Source organism: Monodon monoceros, unplaced genomic scaffold, assembly GCF_005190385.1.
Source record: "Monodon monoceros isolate NGI ecotype Baffin Bay Population unplaced genomic scaffold, NGI_Narwhal_1 Super_Scaffold_6, whole genome shotgun sequence".
NCBI classification, from domain to species: domain Eukaryota; kingdom Metazoa; phylum Chordata; class Mammalia; order Artiodactyla; family Monodontidae; genus Monodon; species Monodon monoceros.
Genome location: NW_021703783.1, coordinates 17,471,286 through 17,495,973, shown reverse-complemented (window position 1 = coordinate 17,495,973; position 24,688 = coordinate 17,471,286). Strand labels below are relative to the sequence as shown.

At 37.3% G+C, this 24,688-nt stretch overlaps 1 protein-coding gene and 1 pseudogene across 8 annotated transcripts in view; both read left to right on the top strand.

The window, feature by feature from the left end:
• Positions 1 to 2,402: 2,402 nt before the first annotated feature.
• Positions 2,403 to 24,688, top strand: part of C2CD5 (C2 calcium dependent domain containing 5) — an 82,704-nt gene continuing 60,418 nt past the window's right edge. For 7 of the 8 annotated variants that reach the window (XR_003791046.1, XR_003791047.1, XM_029204828.1 and 4 more), the window contains exons 1-8: positions 2,409 to 2,574; positions 2,685 to 2,803; positions 12,419 to 12,505; positions 13,903 to 14,074; positions 15,573 to 15,668; positions 17,949 to 18,104; positions 18,948 to 19,146; positions 24,361 to 24,512. Coding sequence is in view for 6 of the 8 variants with exons in the window: in XM_029204828.1 (XP_029060661.1) it covers positions 2,714 to 2,803; positions 12,419 to 12,505; positions 13,903 to 14,074; positions 15,573 to 15,668; positions 17,949 to 18,104; positions 18,948 to 19,146; positions 24,361 to 24,512 (952 nt within the window). In the remaining 2 variants the exon portion in view is untranslated. Of the gene's footprint in view, positions 2,575 to 2,684; positions 2,804 to 12,418; positions 12,506 to 13,902; positions 14,075 to 15,572; positions 15,669 to 17,948; positions 18,105 to 18,947; positions 19,147 to 24,360; positions 24,513 to 24,688 lie in introns of all 8 variants that reach the window. The other variant, XM_029204826.1, reaches the window with a different exon arrangement.
• On the top strand, positions 15,739 to 16,865 carry LOC114885076 (annotated as a pseudogene).

Genomic DNA, 24,688 nt, shown 5'->3' with positions numbered 1-24,688 from the left:
AGCTGGACCATATAGTAGTTCTATTTTTAATTTTTTGAGGAACCTCCATAATGTTTTCCATAGTGGCTGCACCAATTTACACTCCCCCCAACAATGTACAAGTGTTCTCTTTTCTCCACATCCTTTCCAACACTTGTTAAATTTTGTCTTTTTGATAGTAGTCATCCTGATGGGTGTGAGTTGCTATCTCATTGCAGTTTTGATTTGCATTTCCATGATAATTAGTGATGCTGAACACCTTTTCATGTGCCTGTTGGCCATCTGTATGTCTTCCCTAGAAAAATATCTATTTAGATCCTCAGCTCATTTTAAAATCAGATTGTTTGATTTTTTTACTATTTAGTTGTTTGAATTCTTTATACCTTTTGGGTATTAACCCCTTATCAGATATATGATTTGTATTCCCATTCAGTAAGTTGTCTTTTAATTTTGTTGATGGTTTCCTTTGCTATGCAGAAGCTTTTAAGTTTGATGTAGTCCCACTTATTTTTGCTTTGGTTACCTTTGCTTTTGGAGTCAGTCCAAAATTTCAATGCCAAGACCTATGTCAAGGATCTTACTGCCTATGTTTTCTTCTAGGAGTTTTATGGTTTCAGGTCTTACACTCAAGTCTTTAATCCATTTTGAGTTAATTTTTGCCTATGGTATAAGATAGTAGTCTAGTTTCATTCTTTTGATGTAGCTATCCAGTTTCCCACTGTATATTCTTGGCTCCCTTGTTGTTAATTGACCATATATTTGTGGGTCTATTTCTGGGCTCCCTATTCTGTTCCACTTATCTGTGTGCCTATTTTTATGACAATATCATACTGTTTTGATACTATAGCTTTGCAGTATAGTTTGAAATCATGGACTGTGATACCTCCAGTTTTGTTCTTCTTTCTCAGGATTGCTTTGGCCATTTGTGGTCTTTTGTGGTTTCATACAAATTTTAGTATTGTTTGTTCTAGTCCTCGAAAAATGGCATTGTAATTTTTGATAGGGATTTCATTGAATCTGTAGAATGCTTTGGGTAATATGGACATTTTAACAATATTAATTCTTCCAATCCAGGAGCATGGAATATTTTTCAGTATTTTGTGTCTTATTTCTTTCACCAATGTCTTATAGTTTTCAGTATACAAGTCTTTCACCTTGTATTAATTTATTCCTAGGTATTTTATTCTTTTGGATACAATTATAAATGGGATTATTTTCTTAATTTCTCCTTCTGATAGTTGGTTATTAGTTTAAAGAAAGCAACAGGTTTCTATACATTGATTTTGTATCCTGCAACTATAGTGAATTCATTTATGAGTTCTAACTATTTTTCCATGGAGTCTTTCTTTATACAGTATTATGTCATCTGTAAATAGTGACAGTTTTACTTCTTTCCTTCCAATTTGGATGCCTTTATTTTTAAAGTTAAAAATATCATCCTGATATCTTCATTTGGGAATTTGCCACTCCTGATGAATCCAGTGGTATAATCTTTTTACTGGAATGGTTAGTGCTGATTTTAGTATTTGATATGGCACTTATTGTTATTTCTACTTTTGATGCGTGGTATGGAGTCATTTGTGTTGCCTCTTGCGTATGTGTGTTTCAACTTCCCTAAATTTTTTCTGATGGTCTGAGCTTATAAATTAGGCCTCATTTTAGCATGTTTATGTATATATACAATTAGGTCGATTCTTCAAGATGTTTAATCAAGCTTATCTGGTCCAATTAGTTGAACACAATTTCCTATGATAGGAGGTCCTGAACTACTGCCAGGTCTTATCTTTAGGTTTGCAGATGTTTAATAACCACACTGAGATGATCTAAGAGTGCAGGGCAATTTCTTTCAAGCAGTGGCTTTGGATTTCGAAATTTTTTGTTTTTTTTTCCCCCAAAGATCTACGTTAACCTCTGTCACCCAGTACACGTGTGTATGACTGAATAAACAGTGTTACTGCAGAATACTTACTCGACTATCCAAGATGTTCCTGAAATTTTTCACTCTGTTTCAGATATAAAAAAACTGTACCCTTTCCAGGTGGAAACCAGTTAAGCTGATTTCACAAACTACTAGTGGGTTGTTAAAGGCAGACTGAAATCGCTCCTCTAGCAGTCTCCGCTGCTTCTCCTTCTGTCCCAGCCTTTTGCAAATGCATTGCAGAAGTTACCGAGCCGCAGCTGCGGTTCATTCCCAGAGGGTGGGCAGGTTTTCTTCCTGGTAAGCAGCAAGGCGCCAAACTACAGCCCCAGACTCGGTGGATGATGCGGGGCTCGACCCGTTTCCCTGCCTACCAGCTTCCTCGAAGTCCGTCCCGCCTCCTTTATCTGCTCTCCGCGAATTTAGTGCCTCCCAGGAGAAGTGGGCCGAGCGCCGAGCGATCGATGCCTCCTCCCCGCCCTGGGAGCCGCCATTTTGGGGGGAGGAGAAACACTCGTATGGGCGGCTGCGGGTCAGTGGGATGTTGACTGGCTTCTGCTTTTCTTTCCTGCGCTGTGGAGCCGGGGCAGAATCCTCCACCGGGGTCGCTCCTCCGGCTGCCTCTCCGGAATGAGGCCTCAGTTCCCGCGCAGGACGGCTCCCTTTTTCTTCCGAGAGTAAGTGGCGGCGCCGCTGCGCGCCCTGCGCTGTCAGTTACCCCGCGCGCCCCCGTCCCTCCCCCGCCCCGCTGGGCGCTCGGCTCAGACTCGCTTGTTTATTTCTGCAGGAGCCCAAGGAGAGGCCGAAGCCGAGACGATGCCTGGGAAGCTGAAGGTGAAAATCGTGGCCGGGCGCCATTTGCCGGTGATGGACCGAGCTAGTGACCTGACTGATGCCTTCGTGGAGGTTGGTGCAAGGTCCTGCCCCTCCAAACACAGGGAGCGCCGAGCCCTGTGAAGGATCTTAGTCACCTCGCCCGCAGCCTCTCAGCCTATTCCCCTGTCGACCGCCCTGCTGGGTGCAGTGTTTGTACAGCCCTCCCTGGAGGGCTGACTGCCGAGACTGCAGCCCATGTGATAGGAGCACTGCTCGCAGGCGTCCGCGGCGCGCTGTGCCGCGCGGGGAGGCTGTTACTGCTCTGCCTGCAGGGTGACCGTGATGTCAGGACTCCTAACAGGCCACCTGCCAGTCAGGACATCCCAAGGTGTGACCACGCGGCCACTGAAACACACACACACACACACACACACACACACCCTTCGTTGGCGGGGGGAGGGTAGCTAGCTTTTAATGCTAGAGTGATGGAGATGATGTTTAAAAAAAAAAATTGTCATGATGAGCCAGAGCATTAGAACGATAATCATTTGGGCTATTAATGTTTGGAGTTGATAGATGCATGATAATATACAGCCTGATTCCATATCAATATAAAATATTGTTGATATTCCCTAAAGATTCTCTGACCTAATCAGACATTGCCATGGCAATACTCAAGCTCAACTTCATTTTTATGTGAGAAACAGTTACTGGGTGTGTTATTGGGCCAGATGATAGGTAATGGGGATACACAGATTGCCAAAGCCTAGTCTTTGCTTTCCGGTATCTCAGAGACTGACCCACACAGTTTAGGTTAATAAATAATAGCTAATATGTATTGAATCTCATTATTGCCAGGTCTGTGCTAAGTTTTTTTCAATTCTTAGTCCTTATAACAGTCCTGCTCTTGTATTATTTTCTTATATTGTAATTGAAGTACCTGAAAGACACAAGTTTTTTGTTTGTTTGTTTTAATATCACATGGACTTTTGTTTCCAAGCAATATATACATGTAATCAATTAAAACATATCTGAAAGGAACCACGAAACCTGAGAACTGCTATGGGGACTTGCTGGTACATAGGAGCCTAGCATATTCAGGAAACAAGGGAAAATGTTCTGAGATAACATTTGTGTCGTCAACCTCTATTGACTGTTTTTACAATTAAAAATATTTTATAACTTAAAAAACCCTAGGAACAGTAAATAATTTGCCCAAGGTGCCTTAACCTTGTAAATCTCCAAAGCCTAGTGGTTTGTTAATACACGGTGCAAATACTGCCTCTCCAGACAAGGTGATGAGTGTTTCTGTAGACTGTGGAAACTTAATTCTGTCTCTGAAGGTTTAGGGAGGCTTCCTAAAAACAGTGACATTTGAACTGGGCCTTGTAGGGTACCCAGGATTTTACCAGGCAGAGGGAACATCAGAGGCACAGAGTGGCATACGTGGTGTGTTAGGAAACGATCTTAGTTTGGGATGTGTCTGGAGTCAAAGCGGATGTGTGCGTAGTGGAGGTTGTGAGGGATAAGGCTGGGAATGTAGGTTGGCACCAGCGCCCTTTTCTGTGTTTTTTGTAAATAGAGGGTAAACGGGGGAAGTTCTTCAAGCAGAAATGAAGTAAGATCATGTTTGGATTAGGTTGTTTCTTTGTAGAATGACTTGAATGGTGATGTTATCGATGGACTGGATAGATGAGAGATGAGGCAAGATCAGTTAAGAAGGTGGTAAAATTACCCAGACAATATGTGCACGTTTAGAATGGCAATGGGAATGGATTAAAGGGGAAAGATTTGAGGGACATTTCTTAGGTAAAATTCTCAGGCCTTGGTAACAAATGGCTTTTGCTGGTGAGGGAGGGGTTGGATTAAAGGGTGACTCATTAATTCCTTCTTTCAGCAAATAGTTACTGAGTGTCTGCTCTTTGCCAAGCCCCATGCTAGTCACCGATCTAGCTGATGCATATGTGACGGTGAACAAAATAGACTTGGTTCCTGTGTTTATGGAGTGTATATTTTGGTGGGAGAGCCAGACATTAAAAAGTAAAGAAAGAGTATATTTATTTATTGGCTGTGTTGGGTATTCGTTGTTGCGCGCGGACTTTCTCTAGTTGTGGCGAGCCGGGGCTACTCTTCATCGTGGTGCATGGGCTTCTCATTGCAGTGGCTTCTCTTGTTGCGGAGCATGGGCTCTAGGGAGCGCGGGCTTCACTATCAGTAGTTACGGCTCATGGGCTCTATAGAGCGCAGGCTTAGCAGTTGTGGCGCACAGGCTTAGTTGCTCCACAGCACCTGGGATCTTCCTGGACCAGGGATCAAACCTGTTTCCCCTGCATTGGCAGGTGGATTCTTAATCACTGCGCCACCAGGGAAGTCCCAAGAGTACATTTATAATTACAGGTTGTGATGAGTGCCATGAAAGAAAACGATAGAGAATCTCAGGAACTTTAGGTTGAATTATCAGGGGAGGCCTCCGAGAAAGTGCCAGTTAGGCAGAGACCTGTGGACGAGAAGGAGCTAGCTGCTCAAGGTGTGTTTGTGTGTGTGTGTGTGTGTGTGTGTGTGTGTGTGTCTGTCTGTGTAGGGGAGGGGCCGGGCAAAAGAGGCTGGAGGATAGGAGAGTCTCAGCAGAGGGAAGATCCTGAGGGTTTGCTTTGTTTTAAGAAGTGAAGGAAGATGTGTGTGCTGGCATGTAGTAAGTGAAGGGGAGAGTGCTGTAAGGTAACGTTGGAGAGTTAATCAGGGAGCCAGCTGTGCAGGATCCTAGAGGCCATGACTGAAGGTTGGATTTTATTCTCAGTTCAGAGGGAAGCACTTGTTGAGATGAGCACTGTTGCTGTTTGCAGAATGAACTGCAGAGGGGAAAGAGCTGAAGCAGGCAACTAGTTAGGAGATTCCATTATAGTTCAGAAAAGAGGCAGTGAGGGTCAAGGTGACGGTTTTGCTAGTAGAATGGATGGATTCCAGATATGCTTTGAAGATAGACAGTAGGGGATTTGTTGGTAGACTGGAGTAGGGCTCAGGGAAAGGGAGACTGAAAGGTGATTCCTAGCTTTCTGGAGTCACTGGGGCAATTTTCTCACTCTCCATAGGGTTGAGAGAGATTGAGTGGGTTGAGACTCACCTTCCATTTGGGCATGTTAAATTTGAGATGTCTTTGGTTCCTTTAATTGGAGTTGTCAAGGAGAAAGTTGGATTTGTGAGTGTGGTGTTTCGAAGAGAGGTATGAGTTAAAAATAAGCTCACACAGGCCAGTGCTTCTCAACTTTGTGAGACCCGGTCCTGCCTTTATATGGCAGGTGTTTTGAAATCTTCCCTTTACTATCTTGGCATGATATCTATAGCTAATATAACCTATCTATGCCCACAGTTTAAAAATATCAATATAATGCTCTAACTGTAATATGATAGAGAAATAAAAGTATTTTTTAATGTGTTTCAATATGGAAGTGCTTGTTAATGACCACAGAAGACATGAAGTAATCAGGTTGCACCCATGATATTTACTGAGCCTTTGTCTATATCAGATACTATACTGGCTGTTGTGCAGCATGCTGGGGATAGAGCAGTGAGCAAAATGAAAGTTTCTGTAGTCACTGAACTTAGGTTCTAGTGGAGGAAGGAGTTAATCAAAAAAATAGCTAAGTAAGAGATAAAGTATGCTAGATGGTGAGAAGCTCCCCATGTGGAGAAAATAAAGCAGAATTCAGGATAGGAAGTACCTCACCTCCCTGTAAAATCACGTGAACATGACTGCTCCTCTCACATAGTGAGACAGTTGTGTAGTTTTGGCATCTCGGATGGGCCTTCACTGCCATTGGTTATCTGATTTCCCAAAATACACTATAGTCAGCTCATGGGAAAAAAGAGTTGTCCATTAATTTTCACAGTGGTTGCATTTCTTGACAGTTAATGTGTATTAAAACCCATCATAATATTCTATCTATAAACCTGAGTTAGGGTCTAGGTAGGTTTTTCACCCATGTGGCTATCTGGTGTGGATATTTGAAAGTCATGACATGAGACAAGTCTTCATTGTTGGGGACTGTCTCTTGAATTGCAGGACACCTAGCATCTCTGGTCTTCCTTACTAAATACTATTATTATTCGTCCCAAAAACGAAATTTTTGAAATTTAGAAATTATTCGTCCCTAAATTTGTAAAGTTTCTTTAGAAGTTGGTTCTGTCCCTTTTGCGAACCATTGACTTAGGGGAGAGAAGAGGGAGCGAGAAGACGGATGGATCCTTGAATGAACATGACATTAAGAATTTATTAGAGGTAGAGGACTAGGGGAAGGAAACTGAGATTGTTAGCCAGTGGGTGGGAGAAAAATCCAAAAAGTAATGTCTCAGAAGGCAAGAGAGGAAGTTTCTAGAAAGAGGAAATCCTCAACTGTCAAATGGCACTGAGAGGTCAGGTAAGGGGACAGAGAAATCACTGGATTGGACAACATAAGGATGTTAAGGGTCCTGGCTTGAGGAGTGTCAAGGACGGAAGCCCATACTGTAGTGATTTAGAGGGTTAAAGTACATGGGAGTAAGGAAGTAGGAGAGGCGTGAATAGGCAATTGTTTCAGGAAATATGGCTGTGAAGGGAGAGAAGAAATAGTGTGTTATTCGGGGGGGAGTATGCAGTTTTTAGTACTTAAAAAAAAATAAGGTGGAAGATATTAGAACATATTTGTGTGCTAATAGGAATAATCCAGCAGAAAGGGAAAGATTAATGCATGAAAAAGGGGATAACGAAGGATTACAATATAATAAAGGGATAAATTTTGTGATATGGGATAAAGGGATAAATATGTGATAAATAAAGGGATAAAATAAAAAATAAAGGGATAAAAAATAAAGGGATAAATTATGTGATATGAAAGATTTCTATCTTTGTGCTGGGCTTGAAAGATGGTGCCATTTCCATAGGCAGAGAGGAAAAGGGGGCATTTTTTGGATGAAGAGGATGAATGATAAAAGCAAAAGGAGGGAATATAGCACATGTAATTGAAGGGAGGGTTCTTGTTAAATAGAAGTGGGAAATAAAATTTGGCTGGGTAGAGAGGATGTGGATTACTAAGTGGTCTGAAAACGATGGGGAGAAGTCTGTACAGCAGATGCTCTCTTAACCAGTTTCTATTAACTGCCTCATTACAGTGCCCAGTGCTCTGCATTTCTGCCATAAACACATTCTTGAATACCCCATACCGTTAGCTTATACTCCAGTGTGCCTGCTTCTCCCATCAGTTGGCTGATATGCTTTACCAAGAGGCAGTTGCGTTTATTCCCTAACCTATTTATGCCAACACTATTTGTTATTGTTATTTATTTAAATCTTATACAAATCAGTGAAATAAGTGGGATAATGAAGTTGATAATGCTGTGTAAAGCATTATGGATACAGTTGCTAAAAATTGCTCTTGAATTAGATGAAGATTGTAAAAAATCTAGGATTCTCTATCCATAGTTATTTTACCAGTGATTTTAAGTTTTACCACATTTTAAAGAAACCCAGACTGGCAAACACAGATGATATGTTATGAGAGACTGGCAAACACAGATGATATGTTTTGGTTTATGCAAAAAAGATGACACAGAACTGTCAACGGTGGACCCTTACTCAAAGAAGAGGCCTCAGTCTTACGATAAAAGATAGAGGAATGAATATTTATTTATATGTTTTATTTGAAAATGTTTACTGTTTGTATCATTTTTAATGACTATCTGATCTAACCAGATTATTTGATTGACTAATCAGATATTGGTCCTGATTGCGTTGGGGTTGAGGGAATTTCTACTATATATGATGTGAGGAGTTTAGGAAGCCAGTGAAGACCAAGTAGTACTTAAGGATGATTATTGTGGGAATCTCCAGGATGAACAGGATGGGATTCTGTACCAGGGGAGTATTAATCAAAATATATCCCAATATTAATGTGCATGTTACTAACTGTTCCGCTAAACTACATTATCGTTTTGTGTTTATCCAGGAGCCTTTGAGGGAACAGGGAGAGGAAAGGAAATTAATATTTAATGAGCATTTTCTACCAGACATTTTGCTAAGTCTCTACATACATTATCCTGTTTAATGCTCACAGCAACTCCCCTTTTCAGAGGAGGAAGCTGCTTTAAATAACAGGTTAAATAACTTTCTCAAGGTAATTTAGCTAATGAGTGGGGAAAGAGAAAGCGTTTACCTTACTAGGGAATCTTGTTAAAATCCCTGATGTTCTTTAACTAAATTGTAAGGCATTCATTTAATTGCTGAGTAATAAAATCTCCTTCGAATTAAATAAGGCCAAATGAACTCTGATTCTTCTTTAGTAGAAGGGGAATCACCACAATGTTGGCAAAACATACACTCTAGCCTTTTTCTTCTTCTAAAATCTTGTCTTTTGCTTGTTTGTTTAGTATAGTGTGGGGACTATCAGATTTTTACTATATCTAGAATGGACAGTTGACCAAAAAAAAAAAAAAAAATCACAGTATAGCACTACATTATAATGGGACAAAACTGAAGAGGGCTCTGAAATCATAGCTTAAGAAATGATATGCTGTTTTTGGCAGTTGAGCCAAACTCCTTAAGTACATTTGGCTTTTGAATGGTTTTGAATGCGTTTATGAATCCTAATGACATTTTACTTCAAATAAAGCAGTTTTTAGGTAAATTAAACAATAAGTATTTCTTTGATATTTTGAATATTGAAATGTAATGAAAACTAGATAAGTAAGATTTCTTAAGTATGAGCAGATTTCTTCCCAGGTTTCTTTTTCCTTGTTTCATTTCTTTAACATTTGTGATTTAAAAGTAAAAAAAAAAAAATGATGCAAGTAATACATTTGGCCCTTCGTATCCCTGGGTTCCACTTCCTCAGATTCAACCAACTGCAGGTAGGAAATATTTGGAAAAAAATTCCAGAAAGTTCCAAAAAGCAAAACTGGAATTTGTTGTGTGTGATCGCTGTTTACATAGTATTCACATGGTATTTACAACTATTTACATAGCATTTACATTGTGTTAGGTGCTAAAGAGATGATTTAAAGTGTATGGGAGGTTGTGCATAGGTTATGTGCAGGTACTGTGCCATTTTATATGAGGGACTTGAGCATCCACAGATTTGGGTATCTGTGGGGTGGGGGGATGGGTGGGAGGAGTCCTGGAACCAATACCCGTGGGTACTGAGGGATGACCGTACATGAATAGCTCCTGTTAGAAAAGATTCAAATACTCAAGTAAAACTTGAAAGCCCCTTACTTCTTACTTACAACACTATACTGTGTTGTCTACACCCTTATCAGTCCCTTCAGAGATAATTGCTGTCACTTCTTTGGCATGTATTCATCTACTCCTTGGCTTTAAAAACAAAAACAAAAACTTTTACATATCATATTTTTAAAAACAAATGTAATCATACTTTTATATTCTACTACTTGGTTTTTTCAGTTATTATGCCATTGACATCATCCCCTGACAGTACATGTAATCAACTCCATTCTTTAGTAGGGAGCATGTGATTTATTTAGTCGTTTTCTTGTTGTCACTAGGTTTTTGTATATCTTTTGGGAAGGGGCCATATGTGAAAGTACTTCAGGAGAAATTCCCGGCAGTGAATCCAGAATTTTATAACTGAATCAAAACAGTTTTTGCCATTTGAATTTTATTTTAATTTTTGATGTTTTTGAATTTTAAATAATCCATTTAAAAAATAGGTAATATATGTGCATGGCTCAAAATTCAAAATGTACAGAATGAGTCAGCCTCTCATGGCCTTTCCTTTAACCGATCTGTCTTGTTTCGTTTAGTGGCCACTGTTAACATTTGTTGTATATCCTTCCAGAAACAATCTGTGCATATATAGGCATATATCATATGCCTTATAACATTTCGTCATTTTTTTTCCTCCACAAAGAATGCCGTACACACTGCTCTGCAGTAGAGGGATGTATCTTGGACATTGTTCCATACTAGTGCACGGAGAACTGCTTCTGTCTTCTGTATAGCACTGCATTGTGTGGCTTTCCCATACTTAATTTAGCCAGCTCCTGATTGATGGACTTCTAGGTTATTTCCAGTCTTTTGCTACTATATGCTGCTTATATATGTCATTGTGCACCTGTGTATGAATTTAAAGGGTATAGGCATTTACAATTTCGATAAGTGTTGTCAGACTGCACTTTGTGAAGATTGTTCTAATTTGCATTCACAGCAACAGAGTATGAGAGTGCCTCATTCACACTGTGTTTTCAAACTTTTTGATCTTTGCCAACCTGAGTAGTAAAAATGTCGGTTTAGTTTGATTTCTCTTAGTATGAATGAGGTTTTCAGCTCTTGATATACTTAAAAGGCATCTATATTTCCATTTCTTTGAATTTCCTTTTTTTGGTTGGTTTGTTGATCTTTTTCTTATTGCTTTGTAGGAACTTGTTAGAAATTGAAGAAATTAGCTGTTTGTGACATATTTGGCAAATCCTTTTTCTCACTTTCTTGTTTATCTTTGACTTTATCATATTCCTTACCATGCAGGAACTCATTATTTTTATGTAATTTCTTAAACCTTTTCAACCCTCTGACCAAACTGCCTAGGTACCAAATGGTTGGTATCATTCCTTGATAATTCAAATTGCATGATAAAATAACTAGAAAAATGTACAGAAGATAATAACTATAGGTTTGGGTATTTTGCTTTTAGAACATTTTCTGGACTGATTAAACATTAATATCTACAAGTATTATAATACCAATAGTAGGGTTGTAGGTCAAGAAGGAAAGGAGATTTCATAGATTATCTGATTAAACCAGCATTTCCTAAGTATCTACAACATGCAAAACTCTTTACTGGGTATCGGGATAAACCTTTAATGAATTTTGAGGTTAGAAAAGATACTTAATGGTGATAACTGATAGAATTAGGGAAGAGCTTAGAGAGATCAAGTTTAGGAAAGGTGAAACAATCTAGGGAGTAGTTTCTTAACTGTTTTGCTCTTAAGCTTCCTGACCGCTTCTCAAGTCCAGCCTGAGGTTTCACAATCTCCATCCTTTCTTAGAAGCAAGTCCCAGGGATTTAGCCTCCTTTCTGCCTTCTTCCTTTTCTTCTTATTTACTTTTGCATTTTGATTTAGTATCTGCCAAGACTGGCTATGAAACAGGGTAGTCTCCCCATTCCAACCCCTTTTATTGTCCCTGAAGATAGAAACATAAAACCCTTAATGACCATAGTTTATTGCTGATCACTGTGTATGCACAGGTAAGAATTTAAAAAGTAACAAATACTGAGGAAGTGAGAAAATATGAGGATATGTTACTAAGTTCTTATAATAATGGGCTGTAGTTCTGGATTCCCTTGATGAGATGGTAAGAGTCATTTGTCCTTTCTACCTTCTGATTGTATTTTGCTGGTCCTCCACCCTTAAGACTTTCCCCTTTTGTCTGAGCTCCTGTTTAGTGAAGGCCATGTGATTACTTTCTCCACACTGACATAATGGTCTGATTTTAATTTCCCTGTAGAGCTAGTCAGGCAGAACAGTGGGTGATCCCTTGTTCCAGGTGTAGTTTATAAACTTGCCTGGACCCATCCATACTTTCTTGCCTTTTGTCTCAGGGGATAGTTGTCTTTTATCCCCTTCATGGTTAATCCTCCAATTGTTTAGCTGATGTTAAATTTTAATTTTATTCACATTTTTAATATTTTTATTTGAACTGTTCTTACTTGTTTTTAGGTAAAATTTGGTAATACCACCTTTAAAACAGATGTGTATCTCAAGTCCCTCAACCCTCAGTGGAACTCAGAATGGTTTAAATTTGAGGTAAGTTTTTAAATGTCAGCATTTTTGCGTGTGCATTTTTGAGGTGACCCTTTTTTCGCAGGAATGATTGGACTACGTTTTATTTCAGGTATAGTAGTTTTCCTACACCATAAAAATATTTCCTAAGAATATTGAGTTTTCAAAAAATTATGTTACAGTTCAGAAAATATCATATATGAATAGGAGAACCCAGATTAAAAAGGTATTATATTATTATATAGTAATTTTCTCTGGATTTTAGCATATACCAAAAATCACTTAAGAATAATGTACAGATTAAACATCTTTTTGAATTGTGATAAAAATACGTATCATAAATATTGCCATTTTAGCCATTTTTAAGTGTACAATACAGTAGCATTAATTGCATTCACATACATACAATGTTGTGCAACCATCACCACTATTTCCAAAATTTTTTCATCCCTCCAAAGAGAAAATACTCATTCAGCAATGACTCCCCATGCCCTCCTCTCTCCAGCCCCTCGTAACCTCTAATCTACTTTCTGACTCTGAATTTGCCTATATGAGCATTTCATATAAGTAGAATCATAAGTATTTGTCCTCTTGTGTATGGTGTCTTTCACTTAGCATAATGTTTTCAAGGTTCATCCATGTTTAGCATGTATCAGAATTTCATTCCTTTTTATGGCTGAATGATAGTCCATTGTATGAATATACCATATTTTGTTTATCCTCTATCTGTTGATGCACACTTGGGTTTGTTTCTGCCTTTTGGCTATGGTGAATAATGCTGCAGTGAACTTTGGTGTACCAGTATCTGTTTGACTCCCTGTTTTCAGTTCTTTTGGGTCTATACCTAGAAGTGGAATGGCTGAGTCACACAGTAATTTCTGTGTTAAGCTTTTTAAGGAACTGCCAAACTTTTCCACAGTGGTTGCATCATCTTACATTCCTACCAGCATGTGTGAGAGTTTTGGTTTTTCCATATCCTTGTCAATACTTGTTATTTTATTTTATTTTTAAAATGTAAGCCATCCTAGTAGGTCTGAAGTGGTATTCACAGTATAATTTTAATGTGTACTTTTATTATGAATGAGGTGAGTTTGATTTCCTATGGCTAAGGACCATCTGCATTCTTTTACTTTGAACTGTCTCATATTTAAACCACCTGAAGAAGGTATTTAGGTTTCGGAGGTTGACTTCACCAGACTTGATGACCAGTTTAATACAAAGAATGTAGATGTGAGGTGTTATCTAATTGGTTTTGATTTGCATTTCCCTAATGACTTATCTCTCTACCTTTGCTTAGAGATAAATCTATAAGATTTCTTTTCCTGGAAATAAGTAATCTTTTACATTTGGTATATGTATACATTTATGGTAATGAAGATTTTTAAATTATAAGATTTAATTTTTAAGATATACTTTTTTAGGTGGATGATGAAGATTTACAAGATGAACCTCTCCAGATCACAGTTCTTGACCATGATACATATAGTGCAAATGATGCCATTGGTAAAGTGTACATTGACATTGATCCTTTACTCTACAGTGAGGCTGCAACAGTCATCTCAGGATGGTTTCCAATTTATGATACCATTCATGGTAAGCAACACATTTTAAGAAAATAAGTCACAGTCTTTTAATTTATCCTTAAAGACTTTTGTGTTGTGCCTGGTATTTTTTTTTTTTTTTTGCGCCGTACGCGGGCCTCTCACTGTTGTGGACTCTCCCGTTGCGGAGCACAGGCTCCGGACGCGCAGGCTCAGCGGCCATGGCTCACGGGCCCAGCTGCTCCGTGGCATGTGGGATCTTCCCAGACCAGGGCATGAACCCGCGTCCCCTGCATCGACAGGCGGACTCCCAACCACTGTACCACCAGGGAAGCCCCGTGCCTGGTATTTTTAAAATACATATCTTCAAAAGATGTCTTCTCTTTTAATAGACATGTGGTAGTCTGTATTGTTGGTAGAATTGTAACTTTTCTGACCATAATTTGAAATAATGCCTGCTAAATTTGTACAATATAGTAAGCAAATGTATCATTTGAAAATCATCTAATATTGCTACTCTGTTTCTAAAACACATTTTAAAATGAATAATCTTGAAACTTTTCTACTTAAAAATTCTTGAAAGGAAAAAAAAATTCTTCAAAGGCTTTTTGTTGCCTAAAGCAAAGTTCTCAAAGTATGGCCTGGGGACATCTGTGGGTCCATGAGATACTTTCACAGGCTCTGTGAAGTGAGATGAGAACTGTTTTCAGGATAATACTTATATGACATTTGCCATTTTTAGTCTCACTTTCTTACAAGTTGTACAATGGAGTTTTCAGAGGTTTTATGATGTATGATGTTACCACACATTGAATGTAGAGCAGAAATTAGAATCTAACTATTTCATTAAGCTACACACTGTAGAGATTGGCAAAAATGTAATGTAATGCCACTCTTATCACTAAAATTTCTTTTGTTTTTCAAAATAGTTGTTTTTATAAAAGTGTTTATTTTGACATAAATCGATTTACTGCTACTTTAAATGAAGTAATAAGTAAATATTTGTCTAAATTGTCAATTTAAATTTATAATATGGTAAATATTGAAGGTTTTGACCCGCATAGACAAAGATTCTTTGAGATCTTCAGTAATTTTTGAGATTGTAGAAGGGTCCTGCAATCAAAAAGTCTGAGAGCCACTAGCCTAAAAATATGTCATCTCTTTAAAATGGCAGAGGGACCATTATGGGCATAAGGAACTGGCAGATGCTCCTGCCTACAGTCTTGCATTTTTCTGTCTATTTTACATTTTTGACCTGGCAATTCCATTGGTAGTAGTTTGTTATAAGAAGATAAGATGTTTGATGAGATTTATGTGTATTGTAACATTCATATTCTATATTATTCATTGATGTTTAAAATGGTAAAATAAATTGGAGAACAGGATTTACTTAAATAAATTAGAGCATCTATAGAATGGAAATAATTAGGAAACAAAGTTAGCATTGCTGTTATGATTGATACATTATTTTTAAATCATTATTTGCCTGATTATTTAATTATACTTTATTTTCTTAAGGTAGAAACTTGTTTTTCCTTTTGAAATTATAGGTATCCGTGGGGAAATCAATGTAGTTGTCAAAGTAGACCTCTTCAATGATTTAAATCGATTTAGGCAGTCGTCATGTGGAGTCAAATTCTTTTGCAGTAAGTAAATATATTTTATTACTCATTTGACAGGAAATTTAATAATTGTTAAATATGAGAAATCAAATTAATGTTTCAGAAGTCTAATGGAAAACGTATTATACCTTGGTCTTAATGCCAGAGAGAAAATTGTGAATTTTTCAGAAGTAATTACTGTAGCTCTGGGAACTGTTTATCTGATTTTAAAGTAAATGATATCTAATTTTTCACAAGTTCATAGAAAGTTTTTTTAGAAAAATCCAGTGGGGCATGTGTGTGCATGCGGTCATCATGACAGTGACACTGTGGCCCACAGGGAGGCTGCCTCTGGCTGTTCCCCACATCCCCCCTTCTCTAGTCTCTGTGCCAGCCTCTGCCCACAAGAGTGTGATTAGAAGGAATCACATTAATCATTGCTGGTTACAGTCACTTAACTCCAGTAGAAAGGGTAACAGGTGAAGATTTTTGGATCTTTTTCAGAATTTTTAAAGAAGAATCCATATATTAATGAGACAATATTTACATAAACCTTATGTTTACTGATATTGAGTCTGAGGTGGAGAATTAATTGTTAAAGCACTACATAAGATTACAGCTCTGAAATACTTAAGAATGACTGGAAACAAGATTGAAAATAAAGGTGGAATGTTTTTTCCTGCAATGCAACAATTTAATTCATCCTTAGAGAAATTAGATATGGGAATGCAAAGTGTGCATTTGTAGGTGAACTGTGCATTTGCTACAGTCCTAACTCAAAACCCAACAATTAAGGGAATAAACCCAAACGGACCTATACAGAAAGAGTCCACAATTCATTTAGGCCACATGTTGAAAGAAAATCACTGCATTGTTAAACTAGGTATGTGTCTGCATAATATGAAACATTGTGATATGAAACAGATGATACACTGTATCTGAACAGTAGCCTATGCTACTTTGATGTCAGCAGGTTGTCAGAGGTTAGCGACAACATAGGGGGAGAGGACTTGTCACACTTTCTCAGCCAATGAAAACAAATCCCATTAATGTCTACATTTGGGAAACAAATTTGATGAGGCTACACGTGTGGCATATTCAGACTTAATTCAAATGGGCTCTTCGAAACCGGGCCATACAGACGTGGAGCCATTTGTGGTGGATGGACGTGTATATCTTGCAGAAGTCTCAAATGGCTTTAAAAAGCAGAATTATTTAAAAAGCATAATTACTGGACACTAATTTATAGAGAAGATTGCAAGTTAATCATCTAACGTAGATTTTACTCTTGTACCAGTAGGTCAACAAAGGTTAAAATAATTTTCACGTATTTGTCTTACTTTATAAAGGTTAATATTTTATTGCCCATTACATTTCTTTCAAAAGTTAGAACAAATTACTTTTGTCAAATGTGTAAAAGATCTGACTATAATTAAGCTTTGAATAACTGTCAAAAAAAGAAAAAGCCAGTGGCATTTTATGCTGGTATAGGATGCTAAAAGATAGGAGTGGAGCACTAGAGGTGGCACTGTGGTACTATCCATAGTGACATAAGCATCTACAGGTATGGAGCCCTGCGGATGCCATGAAATATGGGTCACAATTAAACAGATCCGGGCAATTCATAGCCAGCCTGGACTAATAGGGTTGAAAACTCCTATGTAGTGGAGTTAGTTTCAAGGCATGCATATAGTTTGGTATAGATGTTCTCACATTCTCCCGTTTTTAATAAATCCAGTGACGTTTGTTGTTCTATGTATTGAATGAGTCTATTAAGTAGTATAGTGACTACTGAACCAATTGGCCTTATAACCATGGATTATTGGAAACTACAGGCCTGTATGACTTCTCAGATTATGTCAGAAAGGTAATGGCTTGGTTTTTAAGGCTGCAGTGTGTGGTGTGCAGAACTTTTTCAAAGGGCTTCCAATGATTAGAGTGTTTTGGTATTCATTATCTGCTTTCTGATTTTTTATATAATATCAGCTAGCTCACTTTAATTTTGACTTTTTTACACTTCGTATTGAATGCTATTTAAGATGGTCTGTAGCTGTTTTCTAAATTATAAAAATACAGTTTATATCTTACTATGCTTACTTGAGAAAGGCAAGAGGCCTCATGAAGGAAAATGATTATTTCTAAGAATAAAATGGAACTTAGAAGACTGTTTGATTGAAAGTATTATTATGATTGCATTGAGGTTATCACAGTAAAAGATGTTCTTGTACTATGTATCCAAAAGGTAAGAACTTAGTTGTACATTTTTAACAAGTTAAATTTAGCCTTGTGATAAAGAGAAGCATAATAGATAATTTTTTTTAACAGCGACATCTATTCCAAAGTGCTATAGAGCTGTAATAATTCATGGATTTGTAGAAGAACTTGTGGTCAACGAAGACCCAGAATATCAATGGATTGATCGAATTCGCACACCAAGGGCATCAAACGAGGCCAGACAGAGACTCATTTCTTTAATGTCAGGTATTAAAAAAAAAAACAAAAAACTTCATGGCTGATTGACTTAATCCACCAAAATTCTTCACTTCCTTTTGACATGCTACTAAAACTTTACAATGAAGACTATGAATTGTTAACTGACTGATTCCCTATCCCTGGCCCCGTCCTCACATGTGCATTGCCATCTTATAACAAGACGAAATCTGAATCAGAAGCTTATAGTTACTTCTTAACTAGGTAGTAAAAGGAAATTGGGCTTATGAAGTGGCATGGTAGAAAATGCCCTGAGCAAGGAGGTAGGAAACTGAGTTCTAGTTTTCCTCCTTGGAGTGTTTATTTGTTGTCAGAGCTTAGGTAATCTCTCTAAGGTGTTTTGTTTAAATGTTGCCTTTTCATAGTCCTTCTCTGACAACTTGTACCTCCTTTTACCCCTACTCCCCCGCCACTCTTACCCCATTACTTTTCTTTATTTTCCTTTGAAGAACTTATTTCCATCTAAAGTTTGTATTTATTATGTACATATGCGTGAGTGTATATATACACTCGCGCATGCATACATACACACACACACTCTCACACAGATATATCAGATAATAAATATGTTATATTTAATAAGTACAAATGTTACGTTTATAATAAATTTATGTATTTAAATAGAAAATAGAAATATATTTATACTTATATTAACATGTTAATTATATTTAATATTTATTAATACATACAAATGTTATATTTAACATAATGTTACACTTAATATATTAAATAATCTATGATTTTCTGGACTCTTTCCTATTGCCACCATGTCCAGCTTTGTATTATGCAACATGCAGATAAGAGGCCGACTGTGTTTTCTTCCTTTTTTCGTAGGTGAACTGCAGAGGAAGATTGGCTTGAAAGTACTTGAAATGAGAGGAAATGCAGTTGTCGGGTACTTACAGTGCTTTGATCTGGAAGGCGAATCTGGGTTAGTGGTACGAGCCATAGGAACAGCGTGTACACTGGATAAATTAAGTAGCCCAGCAGCATTCCTTCCTGCATGTAATTCCCCGTCCAAAGAAATGAAGGAGTAAGTATGAATCGATGAATTGTTCTTATGGAGCTTTTTATCTTTTGTCTACATATTTTCATTTGATTTGAAAAATTTTTTTTTTTTTTTTTGCGGTACGCGGGCCTCTCACTGTTGTGGCCTCTCCCCCTGTGGAGCACAGGCTCCGGACGCGCAGGCTCAGCGGCCATGGCTCATGGGCCCAGTCGCTCCACGGCATGTGGGATCTTCCCAGACCAGGGCACGAACCCGTGTCCCCTGCATCGGCAGGCGGACTCTCAACCACTGCGCCACCAGGGAAGCCCTGATTTGAAACATTTTAGTAGAGTTGTTCAACATACATTTTTTCCTGCAGCAGTTTTCTTATCAGAGATGACTATCAAAATTTGAAGCTTAAAACTATTTAGATATTCCTAATATTTTATTTATACTGTCATGAAATTCAAATTAAGTAATGTAAAATTAAACTTGTTCCACATCTTTAGACACTGTATATCTAAAGCTTATGCATTCTGAAGAATTTTACTTGTTGTCTGGGGAATGCTTAATACCCTATATCTGATAATCCAATTATGCCTATTATTAGCAACATAGTATAGAAAGCAGGAAAGATTGACCTGTGCAGGGGTCTCAAACTCCAGTGTCTACAGAGGCCAAGCAGTTTATATAAATAAAATAATTGGGTATAATGGAGAATACTGGGTACTGCATAAAGCAGATGTTGGCAGACTTTTTCTGTAAAAGGCCAGATAGTTAATATTTCAAGCACTGGCCATATAGTTTTCATGTTTGTTTACCAAAAAAAAAAAAAGGAGTTTGCCAATCTTGATCTAAAGGAATTTAAACTCTTACATTTTTTTAAAAAAGTATTTGTGATCCAACAGAACATTTCTGTTGGCTCCATTTGGCTAATGTGTCATCATTTGTGCCTAAGGCAGAGATTCTCAACATGGTGTTGGTGGTGCTATCAACAAAGAATGCTTGAAATGAAAATTTTCTGTCGTAATGCTTGGGGTGAGCAGGATGATTCTATTGGGGACCAGAAATGCTGACTGTCCCGCACAGCTAGGGACAACTCTGTACAACAAAGACTTGTTCCATACTAAATGCCGATGGTACTTCCATTGAGAACCATTGCTCTAGAGATTCTTCTAGATCAAGGGTCAACAAACTTCTTTGGTAATTACCGGAATGGAAATAGCAAGGACTCAGGTCTGCAGATGTTGCATGAAAGCAGCCGTCAATAGTATGCAAATAAATGAGTGTGTCTTTGTTCCAATAAAACTTAATTATTTTCGAAACAGATGGCAGGATGGATTTTGGCCTGTACTGTATATAGTGTGCCGACCTCTGTCTTTTATCATCAGGAGGTCAGAGTTCTGTAGTCAGAAAACCCAAAATGTTTCCCAGTTCAGCAATAGTCAAGAGAGGTTGCCTAGAAAGCAATCACAATTTTTTTTTTCAAACAGTCTATGTAAAAGTGAGATTCTTTATCAACTTTTTCTTTTTGTTTAATTGTTCCTTTCTGCTGGCCTTTAGTTATTTGGGTTAAATTTTAGTCACAAGAGGGAGCACAGTATTACATATATTGCCTAATTTTATTTGGAAATATATTGATAAGTGAAATGTTTTAAATGATTTATTGAGTGAATTTGCTTTATCTTCCATTTAAAATCTGTCTTAAAAAAGGTATGAACTGCCTTCTGCTACAGGTAAAGTCAGATTGCAGGTATAACTTTTTGAGGGATTTAGTTTTTTTTTCTCTTTCTGTAGCAAATTTAAGTAAAGAGCTGGGTCCCTCTTCCTTCTGCCACCCTCCAGCTTTATCTGTACTGCCTGAAGGGGCCTGGCCTTTGCAATTGTGATGTCTGAAGTTTTCCTCTTTTCACTGAATTACTTAGTGGAAAGAAAGCTGCAGTACCTGTTGGTGCCTTAAAGTGACATATGGATGGTAGGGGAATACATTTCGCCTTCATTCAGGAAGAGCTCCATTAATGTAAATCTGAGCTTGTCTAAGTTTTCTTTTTCTAATTTTGTTGTAGCCATTTGCCTTAAGTTGTCAGCTATTCACACCATGAAGAATTTAAGTGGCTTCATTAAGATTTCCTAATGGCATATTACTGCATAAGTCATGTTATTTAAAAAAACAAAAACAAAACCTCAGGCTGCTTTATTTCAACCAGCTTCTTTGTATTTTTGTTAATGAATCAATTTGGGCACTAGTTTAAAATTGTTTTATGAGTCACCTGATTATAATTATTTTGGTTTTTAATTTTAACATTGTTGATTCTAGACAGGGATTTGATAAGGTAGTTTGGATTATGTTCCTGCCCGAATAGATTTAATGTTAGAAATACCACTAGGGTATTCTTGTAAGGCAACCTTTCATGCAAGGAGATTGATAAGAATTAGGACTCAAAGAATACATTATGGTGATGCTCTCTCCATTGTACTTGGATTTTAATTTGATGTCATAATTTGAACACTTAATGATGTTCATTTTATTTTACTTTTATTAATGGTGTGTTCTGCTCCATCAGTTTGTGTTTTCCTTTTAGATATTTAGTGTATTATGGAGTATAAAGCTCTTTGGTGTTTCCTAGCTGAACTATCTTGATGGTAGAAAGTGCATTGAAATATGGTTTATTGATTCTCTAATTAAAAAAAAAAGTACTTTCTAGGAGACATTAGTCATAGTTTCTCCTCTGTACGGCACCGATTCTTAGACTTTTTAACTCCATTAGCCACTTACTTCAACAGAGAAAGAAAAAACAAAAATAAAACCTCACCCAGTTGCTTGTGTAGAAATTAGTCACCAGTGAGATATTTGATTTTTACCAGTTAAACACTTTAAAAAATTAAATTAGCAACAAAAGCAGAAACATTTGTCCTATAGTAAAAGCAGTGATATTTTCAGAAAGTAGATGGTCTTTAAAAGACCATTATTGCCAGTTAACGAAAACTCATGTTTGGATCTTGGTAAATTGTGATTATTGGGAATGTTCACTGGGCAGCGGAAAAGGAAAAAAGGCCAGGAAAAGTTGGGCTCTCGATTACTTTTAATTTGAATTCTAAAAAATGGGAGTATGATAGTTTTTCAGAGTGTAGTGACTTAATTCATTTCCCCTCATTGTGCATAAGGGAAGGCATTGCACAATGAAATAGTTGCTAATATGAAGTCTAGGATTCTTAATTATATAATATACCTTTTTTTCCCCATCCACTATAACTATGCTCTTTCAGCTAAATTTCTTTGTGAAAATTTAAGTGCCATAGATGTATGTTTCTGGTCTAAGTGTATCTGGTCTAAGTATCCTTTACATGTGCATAGATGTGATCTATTGCAGGATGTTAGTTGATATCTTACACAACTTCAGTTTAGAATGTAGTTTAACTAAATTCTGTTTAAGTTTAATAATCTATTCTGTTTGAAAGCTACACAAAAGTCATTATATTGCTTAATGGTTTTTTTTTTTAAAGCGGTGTCCCTTTGCTTTGTTTTGTTCCCAGTGTAACCTGGTTTTAAGCTATATACTTGGGGTGCTGAAATATGGAATAATTGGATCTACTTATATTAATTCAATTCACTCATTTCTCTTTATGCTGTCATTTTCATATTCTTATATAACTCTGTCTTGATATGCTAGACAGAAACAGTTCTGTTAGTTAAACTTCCTTTGTAGAAAAATATATCAGCAGTTATTCATATCTCAGTTTCAAAGTAGTATAAGAACATCATATTTGGCTTTTCATTTTTATGTGTGTTTTCTTCCTGAAATATTGTTTAGTAAGCTCTGTGGTGATCAAAATAATAGCAAACATTTTAAAGTAACTGAAAATCCAAATTTTAATCTTTTTCTTATTTAATTCCACTGGCAGTTCTGCTTGCTATTTTTCTTATTCACATTCCTAATTTATTAACCTGATTCTTTGTAACTATTTCTTAACAAATTAATATTTAGCTCTTCTTTTTTATCTCAACTTGTTTTGTGCATGCTAGGGATTAAAAAATAATTCCTGTCCCCTAACTACAAGCTCCTTTGAAATTATTTTAACATAACTTTGCTATCTCTTGTATGTATTGTTTTCTTTTCTTCCACTTTGACCACAAATTCCCTCAGGTCTCCGCTGGTTCATCCTCCAAGCCATGGATGCCGCTCGACTCACAACAGCCCAATTCACACTGCTACTGGCTCACGACTTACCCAGAACTTCTCTGTGTCTGTTCCCACTCTCATCTATACTGGTACGAGACTGCTCAGACTCCAGAGCTGGGGAAGCAGGCCACGGGCAGAGTGGCTGCAGAGGGCAGGCAGGCAGGTAGCGTAGGCAGGTGCCACAAGTCTTTGCTTCCTCCTTTTCTCACTCGTAGTCCAGTGGCACTGAAGAAATCCTGTATTTAGCCGCCGCAGAGGCTCTAACTACATGGAAGTGAAAGTGTTCTTCCAGCTTCCAAAGTCTCTTCCATAGATCCTCTAAGAACCCTATCTTGTATATGTATACTGTGAGTTTTTAGGAGAATCCTCCAGTATGTATTTTTCCATTATTTCTGCATTTGGTTAGAAATAAAATTGATGATTGGACTCTAAGTGAAATAGCTGCCAAAGCTTCTGATTTGCTTATTTTCTTTATATACAAAACTTGTAACAGTAGGGTCTGTTTCATTCTGTGGAAGAGAGCTGTTGGAAAACAGGTAAGCGACTCTTCTGCATAAAATGCAATGTTTCTGTGTAGCCTATATTCATTTTCCACTCTGCTGTGTTTTTAGCTGTGGCACTCTTGATGCTATAGGATAAGGAAACATGTTTTTCTTTTCAAGATATCTGTGTGTGCAAATATAAAAAATATTGTGAATATTTACACACACCATTTGCAGTCATCATTTTTTCTTTCGTAACTTAAAAAAGCATTGTTTGTGTGAAAATATTTTTATTCATGTATTTATTGTTTTTGTTTATTTCTTCTTTTAATGTTTTTTTACCCCCTTAGTCTGCCATTTCATGCTGTTTTGCTTTTTTACTTGGCTTATTAACTGTTTCAAGGCAGATAATTACTTATCTGGAGAATGATGAATGGTTAAACAGCAATTGGATGTCTTTGGCCTCATACCCAGCTCCACACTTAAGAAATGACTGCTGGCCCTGCCCCAATATTTTCCTGGTGTTTAGATCATGCTGCCTCCGTCAAGTCCTTTGGCACATGATTACTTAATATTTCTCCACCTTCTTCTGGCAGGATTCCCTTCAATGAAGATCCCAATCCCAATACTCACTCATCAGGACCCTCAACCCCTCTGAAAAACCAAACTTATTCCTTTTCACCTTCCAAGTCCTACAGTCGACAGTCCTCTTCTTCTGATACAGATTTGAGTTTGACACCCAAAACTGGTAAGGCACTTCCACTCACTTTTTCTCTTTTGTTTCCAAATTTGTTTATGTTCCTTATTAGCTTTCCATCCAAGCCTTTCTTCCTGTTTTTGGCATTTAAGTTAAAAGATAATGTGAATACTGATCATTTTCAGTTACTACGATTAAAATGTGAAAATTTTGTGTAGTTCAGAAGT